Genomic DNA, 22,304 nt, shown 5'->3' on the forward strand with positions numbered 1-22,304 from the left:
AACAATATAAGTAAGACCTTACAGATATTAATTAGTAAAATAAGGTTTCAAGTCAAAATCCATCTGGTCCTTCACACTTGCCTCCATTACCTCTCTCTTCATCACACAGTATGATCAGTTCTTTATCAATATATATTGTCAACAAGAAGATATTATTTAGTGGTCCTAGTTACTTTAAAATGTGGAACATATATAAAGAATTAAGTACTGTCTCATAAGTCAATCGATGTCTTGGAATGCATTTTAAATTCTTAGAAACTACAGGTTTTCAATTTTTGACAATGGCCATGGCTATTTACACGTACAATAATGATTTTTATTTTAAAGTCTTCATGATTGCATTGCATCCATTATTTGATACGCCATGGTCTTAAATTTCCATTTAGCTATAAGAAGACAATATGGTACCTTTTTAAATATTAGAATGAGAAAGATCATTCTAAGTACAACACAAACCCCAAAGCTATAAAACACAAAATAATAAATTCAAACACATTTTTTAAAAATCTTGACCAGTAATAAAAGGCATAAACAAGGTCATAAACAAATGACAATAAAAAGAGCTTCTATAAATCACTAAAAGTGACCAAAAAAAAAAAAAAGACAAAAGACTCTAAACAAATGTAAAACAAATGTAAAAAACAAATCAGCCATACTGATAATAAGAAAACTTCAATTAAGTCTACAATGGCATATTTTTCACAAAAATATTGACAAAGATTATCACACACTGAATTGGAAAGGATGTGGGAGTCTCACTAGTTTATGTTATTTATGCATACTTATTCTGTGAAAGTAAATTTGGCGATATTTACTAACATTTAAAATATACTGACCTTTTGACCCAACAATGCATTTCTAGGAATTTATTCCAAAGATATATTCACGTATGTAGGAAATCATATATGTACAAAGATACTTATCACAGTGTTGTTCCTAATGGCAAAATAATTAGAATCAACCTAAATACCCAAAAATATGGTGCTAGTCAAAGAAAGTACAGAACATTCACAAAATGAGATATTATGCAGCCATTAAAATGAACAAGAAAACTATATATTAATGGGTGTGGAAATGATCTCCTAAAAAGTAAACTGCAATACACATTTGTGTTTTTTATGTTTCCACATATACATCCATCCATATATCTGTGTGCACAAACACACACTCATTACAGACACACACAATATGTGATATACATATATATCTACTCTTATGCATGGAATATTTCTAGAATAGTAATACAATAAACTGGCACAAGTCGTTGCCTCTGGCTTGGGGGGAAATGTAGCTAAGAAATTTTATATGATAAGTATATATTATCCATTAAATAAAGAAACTTATAAATTGACTTTGAAAAATATTTGTAAAATTAAATTTAAAAAAAATTCAGAACTGCTAGTCTATGCTTTAAATGTAAGCTAAATTATCACTCTGATCTATCATTAAACTTTTCCTCATTGTCTTCCTTTATTTGGGGGGCAAATTTTATCCCTTTAACATTAACAGAAAATCCAAACATAGAATCAAAAGATAATTTGCACATCAAGAAACATAATTTCTAATTTTTTTTTTTAAAAAAAACACCTCATCTGAAAAAAACCTATGATATATATATAAAAAACTCAATATTTACTGAATGAAAACTTTTCTATTGATTTCAGTGGTTTTGCTTTTCTCATATATTTTTTCCCCAATATCACACCAAAAAAATAAATTAAAAAAAAAACCTCATTGGAAAATATAGAATTAATAAATTATGCTTTTCTTTCCAAAAAAAGTATCTTCATTTTCCCAACAAAATGTGTAATATGCCTCATTAACAACATTACTTATTAGGTAACTAATAGGTGCAGGTGTTAAAAATGCTCCAAAACACAAACTCCAAAGAAGAGTACATTTTTATTCTTACCGTCAAGAAGTTTACAATCTTGAAAGACAAGGCTTAAAAATACTAGTAAGTAAAAGAACATTACAGATTCTACCAGTAGATCGAGTTGTCAAAACTAAAACTATAAAAGGATGTTCATGTAAGGATAAAAAAAAAAGTAATTACTGATCCATTGAGGGATCTGAGATATAAAAATGCTTCCAAAATTTTAGTATCTCAATCTCATGTAAAATGAAGTTACTTGATGATGATAGAAGACTTCCAGAGTATGTGGATTGTTCAGCAAGGCTTTGAAGAAATTGCTAATAATTAAATATAAATAGTTCCTAATTAATTCTCTTCGTAAAGAGAGAGACTACTATAGTGGTCTTAATCTCCTTTGATTGCTCACCTCTCTCATTAAGAATATCTCAGGCATGAACTTCTTAATACATGCATATTTACTCACAAAGCATACGCATCTTAATATTGTGTCAATCCATGTATTAAATATCAGTAAAACTTAATTTCTTTTTCAAGTAAAAATAGAAATAGGAATAGAAGTTTTAATATTCTCTTCCTGTACTCCAATATATCATCTTGTGATGTACTTTGGTATGCATACTTTGTATGAATACTTTGTATGAATACTTAGTATGAAAATATTTTCATCCAATGTTTTCAATTTTTCACACATCAAACTTATCTTTTAACATAGTTGTTACAAGCAGCAGACATGAATTTGATTTTCAGTTTCTCTGTCCATGACCTTCTCTCAGAATATATGTTAAAATGCAATTAAATGGACACCACTCTTTTAAAGAAAAACAAAGGATAAAGTAGTCTTGACAAGATAAAATGGCCCCTAAAATTTAATGAGAAATAGTAATCATTGAAGAATACTAGTACTATTTTTTCTTATACATAGTATTTATAACTTAATACCCAATATGGATATTACTTAATAAATTATAAAATTCTTCAAAACAATCTTTTCTTATAATTCTAACATAAAGTCTAATCTTTTCCTCATTTTCCTTGCCTAGTCTTACTATATTACAAAGGCCAAAAACATTCTTAAAGAACATGTAAAATTAAATTTTTAAGTATATTATGCTTTAACCTCCAAGAAACTTCTTGTTAAAATGAATATAAAAATAATTCTGAAACCATGTAGGCCATTTTGAGGCATGTCTCCTTCCAAGACTGTTAGGTAGAAATGCAAACATATTTAAAATAAAAAGAATAGATTTTTCATCAGTGTAATTTCATAGACTGTGTGAATGCATGTTTAGAGAATGTTTCTACCTAAACTGTGCAAATATGAATGTATGAACACTATATATATTTGCATGGTATGTCGGTTTACACAGAAATGTAATGTATGTAATGTAATGAACCTACTTGAAAAACCCTTTCACAACATTTTCCTAATATAACATACTGGTCACTCTGAGTAATTCTTAATTTAGTATTCAAAAGTTCGTTTACATTTCTATATATCAGAACAATAAATGGATTTGGAACTACAGTGAACTAGCCAGTAATACTATGATTTAGCACACTATAAAGAAATAAAAACACACTGTACATTTAAATATGTGGGTCAAAGAAATAAAACCACATTTTATTTGACATCATTTTGGCACCACTAATTTTATTGCAAGTATAGTAAAAAATATAGATTCATATATCTAAATATCAAACCCTAAGTTATCAAAAGCTTGGAGTGGTCAGTGTATGTAGTAAAGCTAAGTGAGTAGAATGCTCAAAAAGCTTCAAAATTAATGCTTTATTCCTCCATTAGTTAAAATAAGCACTTAAATCTCTTAACTGTTTTTCACTTGCCAAGCTGACTAATAAATCATATTCCCAAACAAGCCTCCAAACCCAGGAATTAGCTTTGAAGAAGTGATTCTTCTTTATTCCAATTAATATGTCAGGAACATTTGCTTGCTCTCTTAGTGCTTCAATATTTTTTGAGAAATTTTTTTTCTCAAATTTGTACAAATAGTTGATGCAGTTGTTACCATAATTTATGGTATTTTTATAAAATATGAAAATGTACGTATAGACAGAAACTTGTTTCTTTATAAGTGCATTAAAGAATACTGAATTCGACAACCTGTTTTTAAAATTTACATAAAATTTAAAATTTAGAGGTCAGTGTATTAGTTCCTTCATAGAGGAACTCTACTCTTTCAACTGTGTGTTACTGTGGAGAATATGGGAAAAGTGTATTTGATAACACATCAATGAACCATCCCACCTTTGGCACATAAACTGTACAAGTTAATCTCCTAGTGAATAATTCAAGTAAAATGAATTCAAGTGAAATGAAAAAGAAAAAAAAGCTGAGTTGGAAAAAACATAAAAAGGTTACGCCTCTTCTGCACAATCTCTTTCATACCGTAACTGAGAAATCAAATGCCCATAAAACACTGAAAAGCGAACCCGCAGAAACAAATCTTTGCTTAGAGTGAGAAGAAAAGGAGTCTCAAAGCTGCATCAGCGTCTGGACAGCTCCCTGGTGCTGAAGTTACGCGGCGCTAACCCGAGATGCCTGGGCGCTGCCTTTACTATCCCACCCTCGGCAAAATCCCGGCTGCCCAGACTGTGCCCACGAGAAGTAGAACTTAGCGAGGTAGGAAGCATCCCGCACCGCAGTAATGGGAGGAACGGGAGCCTCTTCAGAGTCTCCTCAGGATTAAACAGATTGACTAGTTGCAAACAGGAAGAACAGCAGAGCGCAGGGTGTCAGAACCCGCCGAGGGGGAGGGGCTGGAAGATGGCGGCGGCCGCACACCCACCCGAGACCTGCCAGGGCTCAGGCCCCTCGCCCGCACCGCCGCCCCCCTGCCCGCGGCGGCCGCGGGCAGCTCTGCTCGTCTCCGCGTTGCAGGCAGAACCGCCCTGCGGAAACCCGGGCCCGGGGGCCCCGGCCGCGCCCGCGTCCGCGGCGGCGCGCCTTCGCCGGGTCCCGGCCGGGGAGCACCTGTGCACGGCCATATTGGATTCACTGCCCCAGTCACTGCCTCCGCGCGGGGGCGGCTGGAGAGGAGAGGGGACGCGCGGAGTCTGGGTTCCGCTTCAGCCCCGCGGGGGCCCCCGAGCCCAGCGGGCCCGCGGGGAAAGCCGGAAGGACGCCCGGGAAAATCGCAACGTTCCAGAGGCTCGGCGCCCTCCCGTCTCACGGCCTCGGCGCCCTCGCTCCCGACACACACCCCCGCGCTCCGACACCCACAAAGCAGCCCCGGCGGCCCGCGCCGGCCGCAGCCCTCGTGGCCCCGGCGCCGCCGGCTGGAGGGAGGGCGGCGATCCGGGGCGCGCCGGCGGCAGCAGGGCAGCGGCTGTGGGGGCGGAGGGGAGGGAGGGAGGCGGGAGATGGGGCCGGGTCCTTACTTGAGCACCGACTGCTCCTTCTCCTCTTCTTTCTTCTGCCGATCCATGACGGCCAGGATGATCTTCCTCTCCTCCTCCGTGAGGTGGCTGAGGTCGGGCATCTCGGGCTGCAGGGGCGGCTGGGAGGCCGCCGGGGTGGGAGCCGGGCGGCCCCGCGGCCCGACCGGAGCCGACATGTTTGGAGCTCACCCACCCGAGGGAGGCAGGGAGGCGACTCCGGCGGCGGCGGCGGCACCGCGCGGGCGGCTGGGGCAGCCTCCGGCGCCGGGACAAATGCATACAAATCAATGGCCTTCAATCCGAGGGACAGCCCCCTCCCCCGAGAGAAAAAGAGCCGGGGCGGGGCGGGGGGAGCGAGGGCCGGGGAGCGCGCTCCGGGAAACGTTTCTTCTTCCCGGGGGCGAAGGGCTGGCAAGTGAGCGGTTCGGCAGAGAGGAGCGGGAGGCCGCGCCGGGCGGCGGGGGAGGGCGCGGAGTAAGGTGGCGGGGACGGCTGAGGGTGGGGTGACTGGAGGGAGCGGGCGGGAGGGCGGCGCGCCGGCCGGGGCGCGAGTGTGTCCGGCGGGGGCGCGCGCCGCCGCGGAGCGGAGAGGGTGAGCCGCGGCGCGGCCCCCGGGGAGTCCCGGGAACTTGCTCGGAGCGCGGGGACGCAGCGGCCGCCCGCGGGCGGGGCGGGGCGGCGGGGCGGGGGCCGCGAGGGTAGCGAGGCCCGGGCTGGGTTCCCGGAGGGGCCGCGCGGCTGTCCCGCCGACTGACGCGTCCTGAGCCTGCAGGCGCCGCGGAGGGAGGACCCGTCCAGACGGGATCGGGAAGGGCCGCGGGGCCGGGGGCGGCCGCCGGAGACCGCCCCGGGCTAGAGCGGAGAAGCGAAGGCCAGGACGGGGTGACGAGGGCGGGCGGCGGCGAGGCCCGGGGCCGGGGCCCTCCGGCTGCCGACGCCCGGATCCCCGCGAGCTCCGACGCGCAGCAGGGCCGGGCGCGGGTGCTCGCTCATCACGCGCCTGCCCGCGGACCCTCCGCCGCCGCCGCCCGGTGGGTCGGGGACTGGGCGCCGCGGGCCCGCGCCCTGCGCCGCTCTGCAGCCGCCGCTCGGTGCGGCCGCCCGCGCCTCCTCCGCCCCTCCGCCTCCCGGGCTCCTCCCGCGGGGGCCGCGTCACCTCCCGGCCGCCCAGGACACACTCCCGAGCGCGGCCGGTGGGCTGGGGGCGGGCGGGGGCAGGGGGGCCTATGGAGAACGGGAGCCTGTGAGAGGGCGCCCGAGGAGTGAGCCTCGGTAGGTGAGGGCGCCCTGTGGGTCGGGTCGGGAGGTCAGGAGCGGGAGCCTGGGGGCAGAGAGGAGTGTCAGGGCCGGAGATGGGGTGTGCCTGGAAGTAGGGGCACCTATGGCTTTGGAGAGGAGGGGACTGGGGAGAGGGGGGAGGATGCCCCGGCGGCGGGCTCGGAGGTGAAAGAGTGTGCAGGGGCTTCCCAGGTGTTGTGGGTGGGGTCCTGGGAGGAAGGAGAGTATAGGGGTGGGGCGGTCCCCTTGGGTGCGGGGGTGGGGGTGGGGCCGGGGGCCCGCCAGGGTACCTTGAGGGGAAGGGAGGGAGCCGTGAGCGAGTAGGGAGTGCAGGTGATGTCGGGGACCTGGAACCCAGTGCTGGGGGTGGGGGTCGGGGTGGGGGGAGGAAGTTCTAGAAAACTGAAGGCTGACGGCTAAGAATGCTAGGAGATGCCGAGGGGACAACTGGGAGAGCGCGGGGAAGTGGGGGGGGGGTGAGATTGAGGGAGTTAGGGTTTGTCTGGGGGAGGTGTGAGGATGAAGAGGAGCCAGGAAGCCGAGAGGGTGCTAGGATCATCCAGAGGGTGAGCCTGGGCCTGGGCCATGGGCTTCGGTCTCTTTGGCCCTTACTGGGGGGCCTAGTCCAGAGAGAAGAGGCAGAGAAGCGAGGCGATCGGGCTAATGTCTAGGTCTGACTTTAGAGGCACCGAGGTGGATTCGGTGAAAGATACGGAAAAGCAGCTGCGGGAAAATGGCACTGGCCGCTGCCGCCTCTCTGGACCTAGCTGGGCACGGACCTGGCCGCCCTCTGGGTGGGGGCAGGGCAGGGGCGGGCTGGGAGGGGCGGAGGGGAGGCTAGAGTGGTCCTGGCTGGGTTAGGGTTAGGGCGCGCAGCGCTAGTGACCGTCCTCCTCAGGGCACTCTCCGCAAGAGAGTTGGGGAGTGTGTTTGTGCGTGTGTCTATGTATATGGGCACACCCCTACCTCACCTTCCACACTTGCAGTGTTTAGTACAAGCCAGTTTATGGTCACATGAGTACTATAAGGCCTTTGGGGTTTGTATTATATTTACCTTTGTGGTGTGTAGTAAGCGTCTCCCTTCTGCCCTGTTCCCCAGGTACCATATGACTAACTCCCAATTTAAGAGAGCTGGGGACAGACAAAGCAGCCCTAGAAGTCTCTTGTGACTTCTAAGCTTAAATATCTGTGTGGTTTTTTTTTTTCTCCCATTCCTTGTAATTGGGAAGAAGGAAGAAGGAAAAGTTTAAGTGTACACTTTTTTAAATTCATCTGCTTCAAACCAAACTAGTCTACTCTAAATAATTCCTTTTTACAGCTAAGCAAAATAGAAAAGATTATATGTATCCCAATTTATTACATTTTGTTTTAGTTTAGAACTGGAGAATTTTTATAAATCTCTAAGCCAACCTCATCATCCTGTGGAAAATTGAGGACTTAAACATCAGCCAGCTAGTAAATGGCATCATTACAACTAGAATCTAGATATTTTTACTCCAACTTGAGTAAAAATGGTGCTTTTCAACCCTGGCTGCAAGTTACAATTAACTGGGTCACTTTTCAAAAATACCACCTAGGTCCAACCTTAGATCAAATGAATCAATCTCTGGGGTTAGGACTGTGGTCATAGGTATACTCCCTAAGTGACTAATGTACAGCAAAGGTTCAGAATTGCACTGTGAGCACTGCAAAATAGAAAACAGGAGAAACTGGGAAGTGGAAAACAAGAAGAGCACTTCTTTTAGTTATTTTGAGTACATAAAGGTGAACTTAAAAGTAGTTGTCCAAATTAAAGAGTTTTGGTCCTCCTTTACAGTAGAGACACATTCTGGGCCCTGCACCATTTTCTACCAGTAACATAGCATGCTGGGTGCCTGTGGCTGTGCTTCCCTGTGCCTTCACTGCCTCTCACCTGCTTGGACACACTGCTTACTTATGAAATACAATGCACATGAACTGATATCATTGGGAGAGCTGACTTCTTACAGGATTGAAGCTAAAGTGAGTGATCTTACTGTGTTTCATTTTTACATTTCTTTACTGCAACACGTGATTTTCCTATTAAAGGGAATCCTCAGGAAGTATGTTAAAATCATCTTCCACCTTGATTCATATATCTTTTCAAAATAAAAATGTGTCAGACCGTATATCATGTATAAATGTTTATCACATAGAATTTTAAATGGACTACTTTTCAAAGTAATAGACCCAATCTAGTGTAAGATTGTAATGCTCAAAACTGAAAGTAAAATACCTTCAAAAGATCTCTTATCTTTTGATCTATAATCTGAATCTTAGAGCATTCTGTTTTGTTTGTTCTGGTTTAATATTCTACTTAAAATGTTTATCACATCTCCCTGTATCCTGTAGGGTATATATTTTACTTGGGCATGTCCCTCAGATATGTGAATTTGAGGTTGAGTTCAAACTGTGATTGTTCTTAACTTTAGAAGTAACTGACCATCTTCATCATTGAATTCTCAAGGCCCTCTTGATAGGCTACACATTAACTCCAAACTGCAAGTCCTTTCCTTCAATACCTGCAGGGACACAAGTTTTTTAAGATTTTAGGTCTGTGGACTTTCATTTTTACATGTGATAGCTACTTGAAATCTATGAATAAGTCCTAGGAAGCATCTCTAAACTAAAATCATAAACTAATCACATCACTAGAACTTACTGAGGACTCAGTACTCTGCTAAGATTATCTGGCTGCCTAAAATGCTTGGAATCATTGCAGCTTTCCTACTGTACATGTATATACTTAGATGGTTGGCATTTCTATAGTTTCTCCTAACAGATCTTGTGGATCTACAGTCTTTTCTGAACACAGCATGAAGAGCAAGCCTCCTAAAACATTAATCAGATCATTTCACTCCACTGGCCAAAATCTTGCATTGTCTCTCCATTCTCACTAAGTCAAAGTTAACCTCTTTAATTTGTTTACACATCCCACATAATCTCCCTGACCTCATCCACTACTTTCTTTCAGGCTTTCCTCTAGCTGTTCCCTCTGCCTAGAACACTCTTCATGGAGATAGTCACTTGCTGACTCCCTCTGCTCCCTCAAATTTCTGCTCGGTTATTCATCCTATGTAATACTTCAACTGCCCCACCTACTCCTTGGTTGTTCCAATCTCCTTTACTGTACCCTACTTTTTCCTTTTTCCATAGCACTGGCTACTCTCTGACAACTTTTATTCCGTGTTCACTAATCCCAACTTACTATGCATATCATTAGTCATCAGCCTCCCTCTACTAGAATATAAGCACATGCACAGAGCAGGATTTTTACTAATGTAGCCTAAGCACCTAGAACAGTACAGAGCACATAGTAGGTGTTCCGACAAACACCTGTTGAGTAAATTTCTGGGGAGAGAATTTGTCAGTTATTGGTTTAAGTTGGGCAGGAGAAAGGGAGAAAAGCTTTCTCAAAAGGGGGAAACACAGGTGCAGAAAAGTCAGATCTAAACTTTGTCAAGGTATATAGGTTCCCTTACAGTTCATCTCCTGCCTACCTCTAGGCTTTTCTTCAATGCAACCTACCAACCCGTTCCCCTCTTCAGCATGACAACCTTCGTGGATTTTGCTGAATGTGTAGTTTCTCATTTCTGTGACTTTCTACTCCCTTTCCCATAACCTTCCTCTCAGTTATCTTTTCTGTCTTCGTATGCTCATCCTTCCCCTCTCCTTCCACCTTTTTTACCCCCAGGCTCTCTTAGCACTGCACAGACCTTGCTAACAGATAGCACTTGTCACATAGCATTGTAGGCATTTATTTCTTTGTCTGTTGCCTCAACTAGACCATGAATTCTTTAAGAGCAAGGAATATGCCTTTCACTCCAGTTTCCCCAGAGCCTACCAAACCATCTTATGTATTATAGAGGCTCAATGAGTGGTCACAAAGTCATAAGAAAAATCACTATTATTGGAGTATGAAGGGAAAGAGGATGGGAATTGTAGCAAGAGCTAAAGCCAGAGAAGCAAGTGGTGGAAAGATCATGCTATAACCTTATATGCTGTGATGAAAAATTTGAACTTGTTCTATATCATTGGACAGGCAGTGGAGGCTTTTTTTTTTTTTTTTTTTTTTTAATGAACAACTGACATGATCAGCTTTAATTTTCAGGAGAATATCCTGCCTTCAGTTCCTCATCCATATCCAGAACAGCTGCTAATAGAATTACAGAAAGGACACAGATGTGCAGTGGGCTTGGAGACACAATTGCAGAATTTTTCCCTCCTGTCTCCAGGATTCATTTTTCTGGCCATTTTGCTCAGTAGATTATAACAGCATGATAATGAGGCCAAGGTCATGGTTTAAATCCCTGAGTGAGTCAGTCAGTGTAGTGGCCACAGCTGACTGTTAATCTTGCCAGTTGTCAAATGACAACATGTTATTTCTTAACCAGGAGCTATGTGGAAGAATATGACTGGTTCACTAAAAGTTAATCAGCATTATTGGAAAAGCAACACAAAATACTTAGCTATGGTTATACGACCATACTGTCATTTTAAATTAAAATAACAGTGTTATATTAGTGACAACAAAAGAGCACAGCATCAAAGAAAGAATACATTGTTTATTCCCAGAAAAGAAGCTCCAGATTAGTATAGTTTAATTATTGGGATTTGAGACCAAGAAGTAATGAAAAATTTAGTGGATGTTAGTGTAAATAAGCTTTATTAATTACTTTTTGTGTATTTAGCCATGTAGGAGGTTATTTCTTAATTATTATGTCATAAAACCCATAGAGTCATTTATATTAAAAGGATCTGGGAAAATCATATTCTAATCATCTTTCATTTATAGCATTACAAAGTTATTTCTATTTTTATTCCCTCCTAGCAATCAGTGAGCACATCTTTAAAGTGCAATAGGACAATTATTGGAGGTTGAGACATAGAGGCATAACTGATGTTACTGTTTTCTTAATTATACCTTCATCTTAGTTACAACTCTGACCACTTACCACCACAGTAAAAAAAACAAGTGAATTTTATGGGATCAGAAATAAATGTAAAAACCCTAATGAACAAATGGATGTAGGCATTAAATATCAATTAAACAGCAACAGCTACTAACATCATAAAAGATAATCAGCCAGGCATTATGTGCTTCCTGATGGAAGAACACAACACAACCCGTGAAGTTGTCTTCCAAAAAAAAAAAAAAAACCCTTGAATTTGAACATCTTCTGGATCCACCTATCAATTTACAGGAAACACTGAGAACAAAGGACCATTTTAAACTGCACCATGGAATTATAATATTCAGCTTTTTTAGCAAATATATTATAAGGAAAAAATAAAGAGCTAGAAGGAGGATCTAAACTTTAAGTGAAACCTAAAAGACCTCATCTAAGTACAAGAATTCATGAACCTCATTTGGACCTTGATTTTTAAAAAAGACTGGAAAAACATTTGAAAGAACTGGAAATTTGGACAGTAACTATTTGATAATAATAGATAATTGTTGGTTTTTAGACTAATAATGATATTGTGATGATGTTAAGAAATAAAGAATCCGGGCAGCCCCTGTGGCGCAGTGGTTTAACGCCACCTGCAGCCCAGGGCCTGATCCTGGAGACCCGAGATCGAGTCCCACGTCGGGCTCCCTGCATGGAGCCTGCTTCTCCCTCTGCCTATGTTTCTGTGCCTCTCTCTGTGTCTCTCATGAATGAATAAATAAAATCTTTAAAAAAAAAAAGAAATAAAGAATCCTTAGTAATACATACTAAAATACCTATGGATGAAATTACTGGATGTGATATCTGAGATTTGCTTCAAAATAAGGGAGAAGAAATGGGTAGGAAATAGGGAGAAGAAATGGGTAGGAAATATCAGAAAGGGAGACAGAACATGAAGACTCCTAACTCTGGGAAACGATCTAGGGGTGGTGGAAGGGGAGGAGGGCAGGGAATGGGGGTAAATGGGTGACAGGCACTGAGGGGGGCACTTGACGGGATGAGCACTGGGTGTTATTCAGTATGTTGGCAAATTGAACACCAATAAAAAATAAATTTATTATTTTAAAAAAATAATATGGATAGGGCTGTGAAGGGAGCAAAACTGGCCATGGAAGACAGTAAAAAAAATCCTTCATAATAAAAATGTTTAGCAAGAGAGTAAGAGTCTCTAGTCTCCACTCTGGCTGACTTTCATTAAACTAGAAAATCAACAAACTCAGATTATCTTTTATCAAGCATTCGTTATTCAATACATGCCACCTTAGCTGCTTTCACATTTTTTACCACCTTCTCACAGCACCTCTTGAAGAATTAGTAACATTCTATTTCATAGGTTAGAAAACTACCTGAGAGGTTAATTGATTTGACGGAAGGAAAAGATTGAATTCTAAGGCAAATGTTCAAATTGAGGTCTCCCCATTCCCTGTCGAGTATTAATGCCATTATATGCAATTGCTTAATATGGTTATATGCATATATTGTTTCCCTGACTAAAATATGAGTACATTTTCACTGCAATGTTTAACATGTAATAGGCATCATAAAATAGTTATATTTAACCCAAACTGGTCCTAAACTCCCTTTCTTAAAATGCAAAAAAAAAAAAACAATTATAATAGAAACTAATATTTAGTTAAGGTGACCATACGTTCCAGTTTGCCTGACGCGATCCCAGCTTGCACAGGACAGCTCTTGTGTAATCTGTTGATCAGATGTAGCTTTTTTTTTAAGACTTTATTTATTTTTATTCATGAGAATACACAGGAGAGAGAGAAAGGCAGAGACACAGGCAGAGGGAGAAGCAGGCTCCATGCTGGGAGCCCAACGTGGGACTCATCCCAGGTCTCTAGGATTACACCCTGGGCTGCAGGCGGCGCTAAACCGCTGAGCCACTGGGGCTGCCCCAGATGTAGTGATTAATTGCAACTCCTTTCACTCTCAAAAGTACCCATTTACCCATCAAATTTTGTGGTTGTGCTGTATTTGGTGCAATATGAATTAGGCTCAGATGGACAATATGTAATGGGTATAGAAAAATCTGTAAAATTCAAACTGTGGTTCCAAGATAAAGGTCCATGTCCTAACCGTCCTGTAATTACCATACTACATGCTAGATATTTAACAAATTTGATTGAAAAAAAATTTTGATTGAAATAGTTAATGAATTCTCCATTAAGAAAGAGTAAATCCCTCTGATTAGATTATATTTTCCCTTAGGACAAGATTTTTTTACTCTGTCTGGAATCCAGAAATAGGAATACCAAGAATACTGGGCCCATCTTCTGATGAATATTGCTGGCAAAAATCGATCAAGTGGCCTAGAATTTGTAAGAAGCATAATAATGGATATAGAAGTTATCCACATAGCCTAAAATATAGTGCAAGAAGATAAAGCCATGATAATCTTCCCAACTGGAAGAAAAAATAATAGTTGTTTATTTGAAAACATGTAGGAAGTGATTGTGGAAGTCTTGGCCAAAGTCTAATCACTTAGGAATAACCTGCAACCTAAGATTTCCAACAAAATTGTGGATTTCAAAGTCACAGGGTGGGTTTATCTTCTGCAACATGAACTGGCTGCTGTATACTTCAAATGCCTCCCTCTGCCTATGAGGATCACTTTAGCCTTATCTAGATGGTGTCTGATCCAAATACTTTCGTCCATGTCCTTTACTCTGCCAGACACTGAAATTCAAGAAACTGCATCCTAGATCTGATGAAAGGAGAGGCAAAGCTTACTATCAGCTGTGTACTGATGGTACTGCATCCCTAATTACTTCACTATCTTTCTGATTAGCGTCATATAACACTAAACTGAAAAGGAGATAGAAGAGAGTCCTGTCATTTCCCACAAGGGAAAGGTGAAGAAAAGATTAACAGAAGAGATCAAGAATAATCCAAGTTTATTAGAGTCTTTATCTTAGTCAAGGATAATTTAGTTCATTCAAATACCAGTGAGAGAATAATAAATTTATTTATTGGCTGGATGTTTTATAGGGTGCCTCATATATACAGAGAAAATGTCAACATGCCAATAATTTTGGAGAAGTTATTTAATTTTGGGAGCTTTGGTTTCCCTCTTATAAAATAGAATTCTTCTACCAGATGATCAGTAAGATTCTTTCTACCTTTCAAATGTAACGATCCTATAAAATACTACCATTATCTAAGGCTTCTGAAACATACCACTCAAACAGCAAGCATGTATCAGAAACTATTGAGAACAACATAGCTGTATAAGGAATAATGTCCGCCTGGAAAACTTCACAGTCTAGTACGAGGCACAAACACTTATAAGCCATTGTAGTACATATTATAAGAGAGGTATCTATATAATTATGGGAATAAAAAGAGGATATAACTACCTTTTATGAGTGATCATAGAAAGAATTTTCAAATGGGTTTTGAGAGAAATTATTTAGGCAAAAAAAGAAAGATGAATGCATGGAACTGGATAGTTTTGTATGACTTGGAGTGTGGGTATTAAGAGGCTGAGAGAGGCAGTTGCTGCAAATGAGGCTGGAAGCAGAACCTCTAAGATATGGTAAGGAGTTGGACTTCATCCTGCAACAGTGCTTCCCAAAATTGAATGTGCATAAAAATCAGCTTTGTAGATTTCATTAAAATGCAGATTCTGATTCAGTTAATTTAAGGTAGAGCCTGAGATTCTGCATTTCTAGTGAGCTCCTTGTGAAGCTTCATATACTGCTGATCCATGGACCACAGTTTGAGTGTGAAGTGTATTCTAAAGTAGGGAAATGATATGGTGAGATTGTTTTTAGGAAAGGTTACTCTCTGAACAGGTAGAAAGTGAAATGGACAGAAGCAAGAGTGGTGATAAAGAGAAAAATAAGGAAGCATTTGAAATAATGAAGGTCACATAGAACCTGAACCATGGAAATGGAAAGGAGGGAGTGTCTTTAAAATATTTTTAAGATGTAGGATGAGGGGATCCCTGGGTGACTCAGCAGTTTAGCGCCTGCCGTCAGCCCAGGGCGTGATCTCAGGGTCCCTGGATCGAGTTCCACATTGGGTTCCCTGCATGAAGCCTGCTTCTCCTTCTGCCTGTGTCTCTGCCTCTCTCTCTGTGTCTCTCATGAATAAATAAATAAAATCTTTAAAAAAAAAAAAAGATGTAGGATGAATAGGACTTGATGACCAATTAGCTGTGACAGGTGAGAAAGAGAGAGGAGTCCACACAAGAATCTAGTAGTATCAGGGATCCGTGGGTGGCTCAGAGGTTTAGCGCCCGCCTTTGCCTAGGGCATGATCCTGGAGTCCCATGATTGAGTCCCACACTGGGCTGCCTGCATGGAGCCTGCTTCTCCCTTTGCCTGTGTCTCTGCCTCTGTCTCTGTATGTCTCTCATGAATAAATAAATAAATAAATCTTAAAAAAAAAAAAAAAAAGAATCTAGTAGTCTCACTTAATTTGATTTAAAGGTATAAAATCTCACTAAATCAGTGTTGAACTGCATCCCCAAAATAAGAAAAGACCATAAAAACACACTGTTTGGCCATAGCCATCTTTGGCCATTGGATTCTATTTAACCCTGTAATAGTGTCAGACTGAACTAGAGCTATGCTGTCCAACATGGCAGCCACTAGCCATAAAGCCATAGCCACACTAGACCTATGTGGCTATTTAAACTTATATCAATTTATTATTATATTAATTAAAATCAAATAACATTAGAAATTCAGTTCTTCAGTTACACTGGTCACATTTCAAGTGCTCAATACCTAGATGTGGCTAGCTAGTGGCTACGTTTTGCAGAGTACCAACCAATATAGAACATTTTCATTTTCGAAGAAATTTCTATTGGGTAGCATGAAAAAGGAATTCAGCATCTGTATTGCAGGGAATCAACATAAAAAGCAGCCCAATGCCTTTATTTTTTAGTTATTTAAAATGTATCCTTTTTAGGATATTTTTAATATTTTTAAATTTTTTTTACCCAGCAGTCAAGGAATTAAGAAATGGTAACATTTGAAAAACCACATTGAAGGTGTGGAAATGTTGGCAGGCTCCACAACATCATTTTCCTTTGAGAAAAAACACCAGGGTTTGAAAATCCCAGAAGATGTCTCAAGATCATAACACCCTTGAGAAAATGAGCTCCTTTGTAAGTGCATGGGAAAGGTAATAGACACATTCCCCATATGTAAGCAAAGGATAAATAAGGCTCCATTTTAAAGCCGGGTGGCTCAGCGGTTTAGCGCCGCCTTCAGCCCAGGGCGTGATCCTAGAGACCGGGATGGAGGCCCACATCAGGCTCCCTGCATGGAGCCTGCTTCTCTCTCTGCCTGTGTCTCTGCCTCTCCTCTCTTGTGTCTCTCATGAATAAATAAATAAAATCTTTTAAAAAAATAATTAAAAATAAAACTATACATGAGAATCTTTAATAAAATGGAAGCAGTACCAAAAGTGAAAAAGAAGGAGTTTGGCCCCCAAATGTTAAAATATATGCACACAGGAATTAATTACCTTATAAATAGTGTTTCTAATATACAAATGTGTATGGAGCTGATGATCGTAATAAGGTACAACTTTAAGCATATTATTCCTTATCTTCTCTCCACCACTGATTGGAGGATTTTTATACAAATCCAGCAGAAGCATTACAAAAGTTTTTTTTCAGGTAACTGAAAGTTTATTCTGCTAAAGTTTTTTTAAGTAACTGAAATTAACCCAGATGATGCAGGAGATTTAAAAAAAACAATAATGGCCTCACGTTGTTTACTTTTAATTTGTATTTAATGAAAATTATGGGTCCAGCCACTACTCTATGAAACTAATATCTAAGGGGCACCTGGCTGGCTCAGTCAGTAGAATGTACAACTCTTGATCTCTGGGTTGTAAATTCAAGCCCCATTACTTAAGTTTACCCTTAGGTAATCTCTACTTAAAATTAAAAATATAAGTAAATAAAATTGTATCTCCAATCTTAGTCCTTCATACTCAAGTATCTGTATAGCATTTTTTTAAAGATTTTATTTATTTATTCATGAGAGACACACACAGAGAGAGACGCAGAGACACAGGCAGAGGGAGAAGCAGGCTCCATGCAGGGAGCCCAACGCAGGACTCAATCCAGGGTTAGTAGGATCATACTGTGGGCCAAAGGCAGCACTAAATCACTGAGCCACCAGGGCTGCCCAGAGGCAGAGACCAGGCAGTGAAAGACAAGCGAACCGCCCTGCGTGCCTTAGAGCCTCCTGAGTCAGGACAGACCCCCTACCTCTGTCCCCAAAACTGGGTGAGGCTTGCCCTGCCCACCCCCTTTCCTTCCATGGGGCGGCTGCACCTGCGTGTTTGCCAGCTCGCCTCCATCCCCTACCCACCTTGGTGAGGGGTGCCTGCAGGGGCTGCCCCCACTCCCTGATTCCACCGGGGGAACGGGGACGGTGAGAGAGTGTCCCGGCCACCGGAGCTGGAGGTGGGCCCTGGTCCCCCACCTGCCCCAGGCGGGCCAGGCCTCTGCCATCTGGGAGTTTCCCGAGTTTTCTGGAGCACCCTCCGGCCGGCAGGATAGAAACCCTCATGATACCGTGTGGACAAGGCCCTGCCCCATCTGGCTTCTAGCCCTGGACAAGGAAGAGGACAAGGAGCAAGAGAGTGCTTCTAACTTCATAAAGGAGATCCTACCACTCCCAGCCCTGCCTGCCTTCTGGACTCCCTGTGACTGACCCCTGCCTGCCTCCAAGCCTTGGCCTGTGCTGGTCCTTCTGCCTGGAGCGCTCCAACCCTAGACACTCCACCCCCCACCCTACCCCACCCCCTGTCCCTTACTCTCTTACTTCATTCATGTCTCAGCTCAGGTGCCCCTCCTCAGAAGGGCCTCTCTGCCTATGGCCTTTCAAACAGAATCTGCTCTCATCTTCCCCCTTCCCCTACTCCATCTTTTCCTCACAGCCTTCATGACTACCTGATATAATTAATATTACACACTTGGGCAGGACTTGGTCCATTTTATTCCCCAGCATCTAGACCAGCACCTGGGGCACAATAAATATTTACTCTATGGCTGGAAAAAAAAAAAAATGCTTTACAAGCATTTATACTTGAGGTTCCACTACCACCTCAAATTTAATATGCCTAACACAATTTATCGACTACACCCTTCCGCAACAACAAAAAAAATAAAGTTCCTTTTCTACCTCCCGTTTTTCTATCACTGTAGTCACCATTCCCCCCAGATCTTCTGGAGAAGAAATGTCAAAATATCTGTATTATTCCTTATGTTTTGCTTAGATCTGGTCAGCCCCTACATACTATTATTTCTCTACAGTATCTCAGAGATATCCCATAAATTCTTCTCACTACCACCATTCTAACATAGGTTATTATCACATCCCACTCAAATAATTGCAGGATCCTAGGCATGTTGTAGAAGAAAAATCACTGGACTTTGAGTCAGTATACTGCTAATTAGTTATGTCATCTTAGGCGTCACAATCTCTGAACTTACAAAATCCTCTATAAAATGAGTAGAACTGGACAAAATAATCACTGTATTCTCTTTACTTCTAAAACTTTGTGCCAGAACTATTTCCCTTGCTTCACTCCCTTGTACTCTTCCTTCCAAATCATTCCACATACCACTAGCAGATTAACCTTTTAAAGATTTTTTTTTATTTGACAGAGAGAGAGAGAGCTCAAGTAGGGGGAGCAGCAGGCAGAGGGAGAGGGAGAAGGAAGCTCCCAGCTGAGCAGGGAGCCCAATGTGGGGCTATCCCAGGCCCCCAAGATCATGACCTGAGCCGAAGGCAGACACTCAACCAACTAAGCCACCCAAGCGCCTCCGATTAACCTTTTAAAAGCATCACTTTTAGGATGCTTGGGTGGCTCAGCAGTTGAGCATAGGCCTTCAGCTCAGGGTGTGATCCCAGTGTCCTGGGATGGATTTCCAGATCAGGCTTCCTGCATGGAGCCTGCTTCTCCCTCTGCCTATGTCTCTGCCTCTCTCTCTCTCTCTCTCTCTCTCTCTCTCTCTCTCCATGAATAAATAAATAAATATTTTTTTAAAAAGAAAATAAAAGCATCACTTTTATGAGATGCCTGGGTGGCTCAGTGGTTGACCATCTGTCTTTGGCTCAGGTCCTGATCCCAGATCTGTGGGATTGAGTCCCCCATTAGGCTGCCCCCAGGGAGCCTGCTTCTCCCTCTGCCCATATCTCTGCCTCTCTCTGTGTGTGTCTCTCATAAATAAATAAAGTCAAAAAATAAATACATAAAAGCACCACTTTCACTATTGTATGGAGTAGGCACACTAAAGTAATAGTTAAGGGTATTAGCCCTAACATCAGAATGCAAGTATTCTAAGCTCTGCCAATTACCAACCATGTTTCTAAGCATGTTCCTCATCTGTCAAACAGGAAAAGAGATAGCATCTCATTAAATATTTTAATAATTAAATGAGGTAATACATGTATAATGCCTGGCACATTGTAAGTGCTCAATAAGTGTTATTCTGACATTTCCCAATAAAACTCATTAATTGACCCTGCCTACAAAACAAGTCCAAAATCCATAGCCTGAGTTTCAAATTTTTCCACATCTGCCTCCAAACCACTTTTTTCTTACACTTGCCCTATTATATTCTATAGACCCTCCACCCCAAACATACTAGTCTATTCTCTGTCTTCAAGGAGTTTCTGACTTACTTGCATCTCTTAAGTAGCACTTATACCCAGAACACTGCAGCCTCTTTACTTACCTGAAATGTAGCCATCTAAATCCAGAAGGCTTTCAGCTACATGAAGCAGACCAATTTAGACTAGGTTAAATAATAAGGAAATATATTGGCCTAGTGGTAAAACAGGTTTCACATTGTCTTGATCCAGTGGCTCTACCTCTGCTTCTTTGCAGTTCTCTTGCCAGTGCCCTCCTCCCTGTATTTCCTTCACCCTCAAGCTGACTGACATCTGGAAAAATGGCTGTAATGGTTCCAGGCTTCACCTTGTTGTTGGAAGAAGAGAGAGATTCTTCCCAGCATTCCAAACAAGATTCCTGAAACTCACCTTGATTGGGTCAGTATCCTTCTCTTCCTGACCCCTGCCCATAGCCCCAACTGAACAATGATATGACCAGGGGAAATGGAACATGCTAATGATTGGATTAAACCAACCACAATTGCTCCTGAAGCTTGAGGTGGGATAAGCTTCCTTTAAAGTACTTGAGCTTAGAGTAGAGGATATTATCCAAGGTAAAGTCTAGATGCTGTTAGTAATGCAAAAGCAGGTAATGAATATTAGTTACAGAGTCAAGAATGTCCATTCCACCATCCCTAAAGTCCAATTAAAGACCATCTCTTTGACAATGCCAGTTTCTATAAATACTGTCTAGTTTGCCCTATACTGTGTCTTTATGCATATATCTCTCACCTCCTTAAGTAAATTGTAAGTTCCTTGAAGTCAGGGGTCCTTATATTTCTATTTAGCACTGAGCTGCAAACAGAGAGCACTCAAGGAAGGATAAAATAGTTTTATGGTGGATTCAGTGCTATCTATATATTTGGAAAATGGAACTAGGTGGTTAAAGGAGTGTTGTGGGTGGAAAAGAGTATCACAGCCCTCAGAACTGCCCTTTGGGAACAGAAACAAGTTAAGCAATGGATCTCTGGCTTAAAAAAAAAAAAAGCCTCAGTCAATTTCACTCCTTTTAAAACAGAAGCCCAAAGAATCCCATTTCTGCTTTCAGAATGAGTTTGAAGCCAACATGATTTTTTTAAAGATTTATTTATTTGTTTGTGAGAGAGAGAGAGAAAATGTGCACAAGTGAGCGTGGGGACAGGGGGAGAGGGAAAGAAAGTCTTAAGCAAACTCAGTGCTGAGCATGGAGCCTGACCTGGGGCTTGATTTCACAATGCTGAGATTACAACCTAAGCCAAAACTGACTGTGCCATCCAGGCACCGCCCAACATGATTTTATAATAGCTGTGTTTGATGACTATATTTATGCTTCCACCAGTGGCTTTCTTAGCCTTGACAATCTCAATTTAAGTTTCTTATTTCCTTTGGATCTTTCAAAGTGTTCTCCTTCAAGTGGCATCTGGGAAAATACATTCATTTATTTCATGACTGCTCTTTTGACCTCTTTATTACTTCCCTGACTATTAGAACCCAAAATGCTCTTGCAAACAGGACTTCTTGACAGTTTTCATCCTTTGCAAAAGGAAGTGATGACAGACCCACTATTTTGTATAAAAATATTTTGCTATTTCTATACAAAGTATCTTATTTTATTATTTTTTAAAATATTTTACTTATTTATTCATGAGAGACACAGAGAGAGAGAGAGGCAGAGACACAGGCAGAGGGAGAAGCAGGCTCCATGCAAGGAGCCCGATGTGAGACTTGATCCCCGGTCTCCAGAATCAGGCCCTGGGCTGACGATGGCACGAAAGCACGGAGCCATGGGGGCTTCCCTATACAAACTATTTTATTAATGGAAACTACACATTATGTGTTTTACTGAAGTGTTATGACTTGAAATTTGGGTATCTAGTATGTCTCTAATAATAAAAACTTCATAATGCAACTGTTACTGGTAGATTTGCAGCTGGCTGGCATTTTAATTTTGAGTTCAAATATGACTGATTTGAAATATTAAGAAAAATTCTCCTGAATCATGGCACTTCAAAAGAAGAAAGCAAATCCAGCTGTCTAATTATGATGCAATATTTAATTTAGACACTGAGATCATTAGCATTCACCTAATGCTTTTCTTCTCTTCATTAAATGTACTCCCTAATAATGCTAAATGAAGTGAAGATTGTAAAG

The 22,304-nt window shown here is 41.9% G+C and overlaps 1 protein-coding gene and 1 long non-coding RNA gene across 29 annotated transcripts in view; one reads left to right on the forward strand and one right to left on the reverse strand.

The window, feature by feature from the left end:
* Positions 1-5,895, reverse strand: part of RIMS2 (regulating synaptic membrane exocytosis 2) — a 589,976-nt gene extending 584,081 nt beyond the window's left edge. For 18 of the 27 annotated variants that reach the window (XM_025994824.2, XM_072734082.1, XM_025994821.2 and 15 more), the window contains exon 1: positions 5,273-5,895. In XM_025994824.2, coding sequence (XP_025850609.1) covers positions 5,273-5,448 — 176 coding nt within the window. In that variant the 5' untranslated portion in view covers positions 5,449-5,895. The remainder of the gene's footprint in view (positions 1-5,272) is intronic. The other 9 variants (XM_072734100.1, XM_072734081.1, XM_072734089.1 and 6 more) reach the window with 2 other exon arrangements.
* Positions 5,896-7,071: 1,176 nt separating this feature from the next.
* LOC140595154 (uncharacterized) overlaps positions 7,072-22,304 on the forward strand; it is a 35,624-nt gene continuing 20,391 nt past the window's right edge. For both annotated transcript variants that reach the window (XR_011996552.1, XR_011996553.1), the window contains exons 1-2: positions 7,072-8,551; positions 20,392-20,552. This is a non-coding gene — a long non-coding RNA (uncharacterized lncRNA). The remainder of the gene's footprint in view (positions 8,552-20,391; positions 20,553-22,304) is intronic.

Source organism: Vulpes vulpes, chromosome 13, assembly GCF_048418805.1.
Source record: "Vulpes vulpes isolate BD-2025 chromosome 13, VulVul3, whole genome shotgun sequence".
NCBI classification, from domain to species: domain Eukaryota; kingdom Metazoa; phylum Chordata; class Mammalia; order Carnivora; family Canidae; genus Vulpes; species Vulpes vulpes.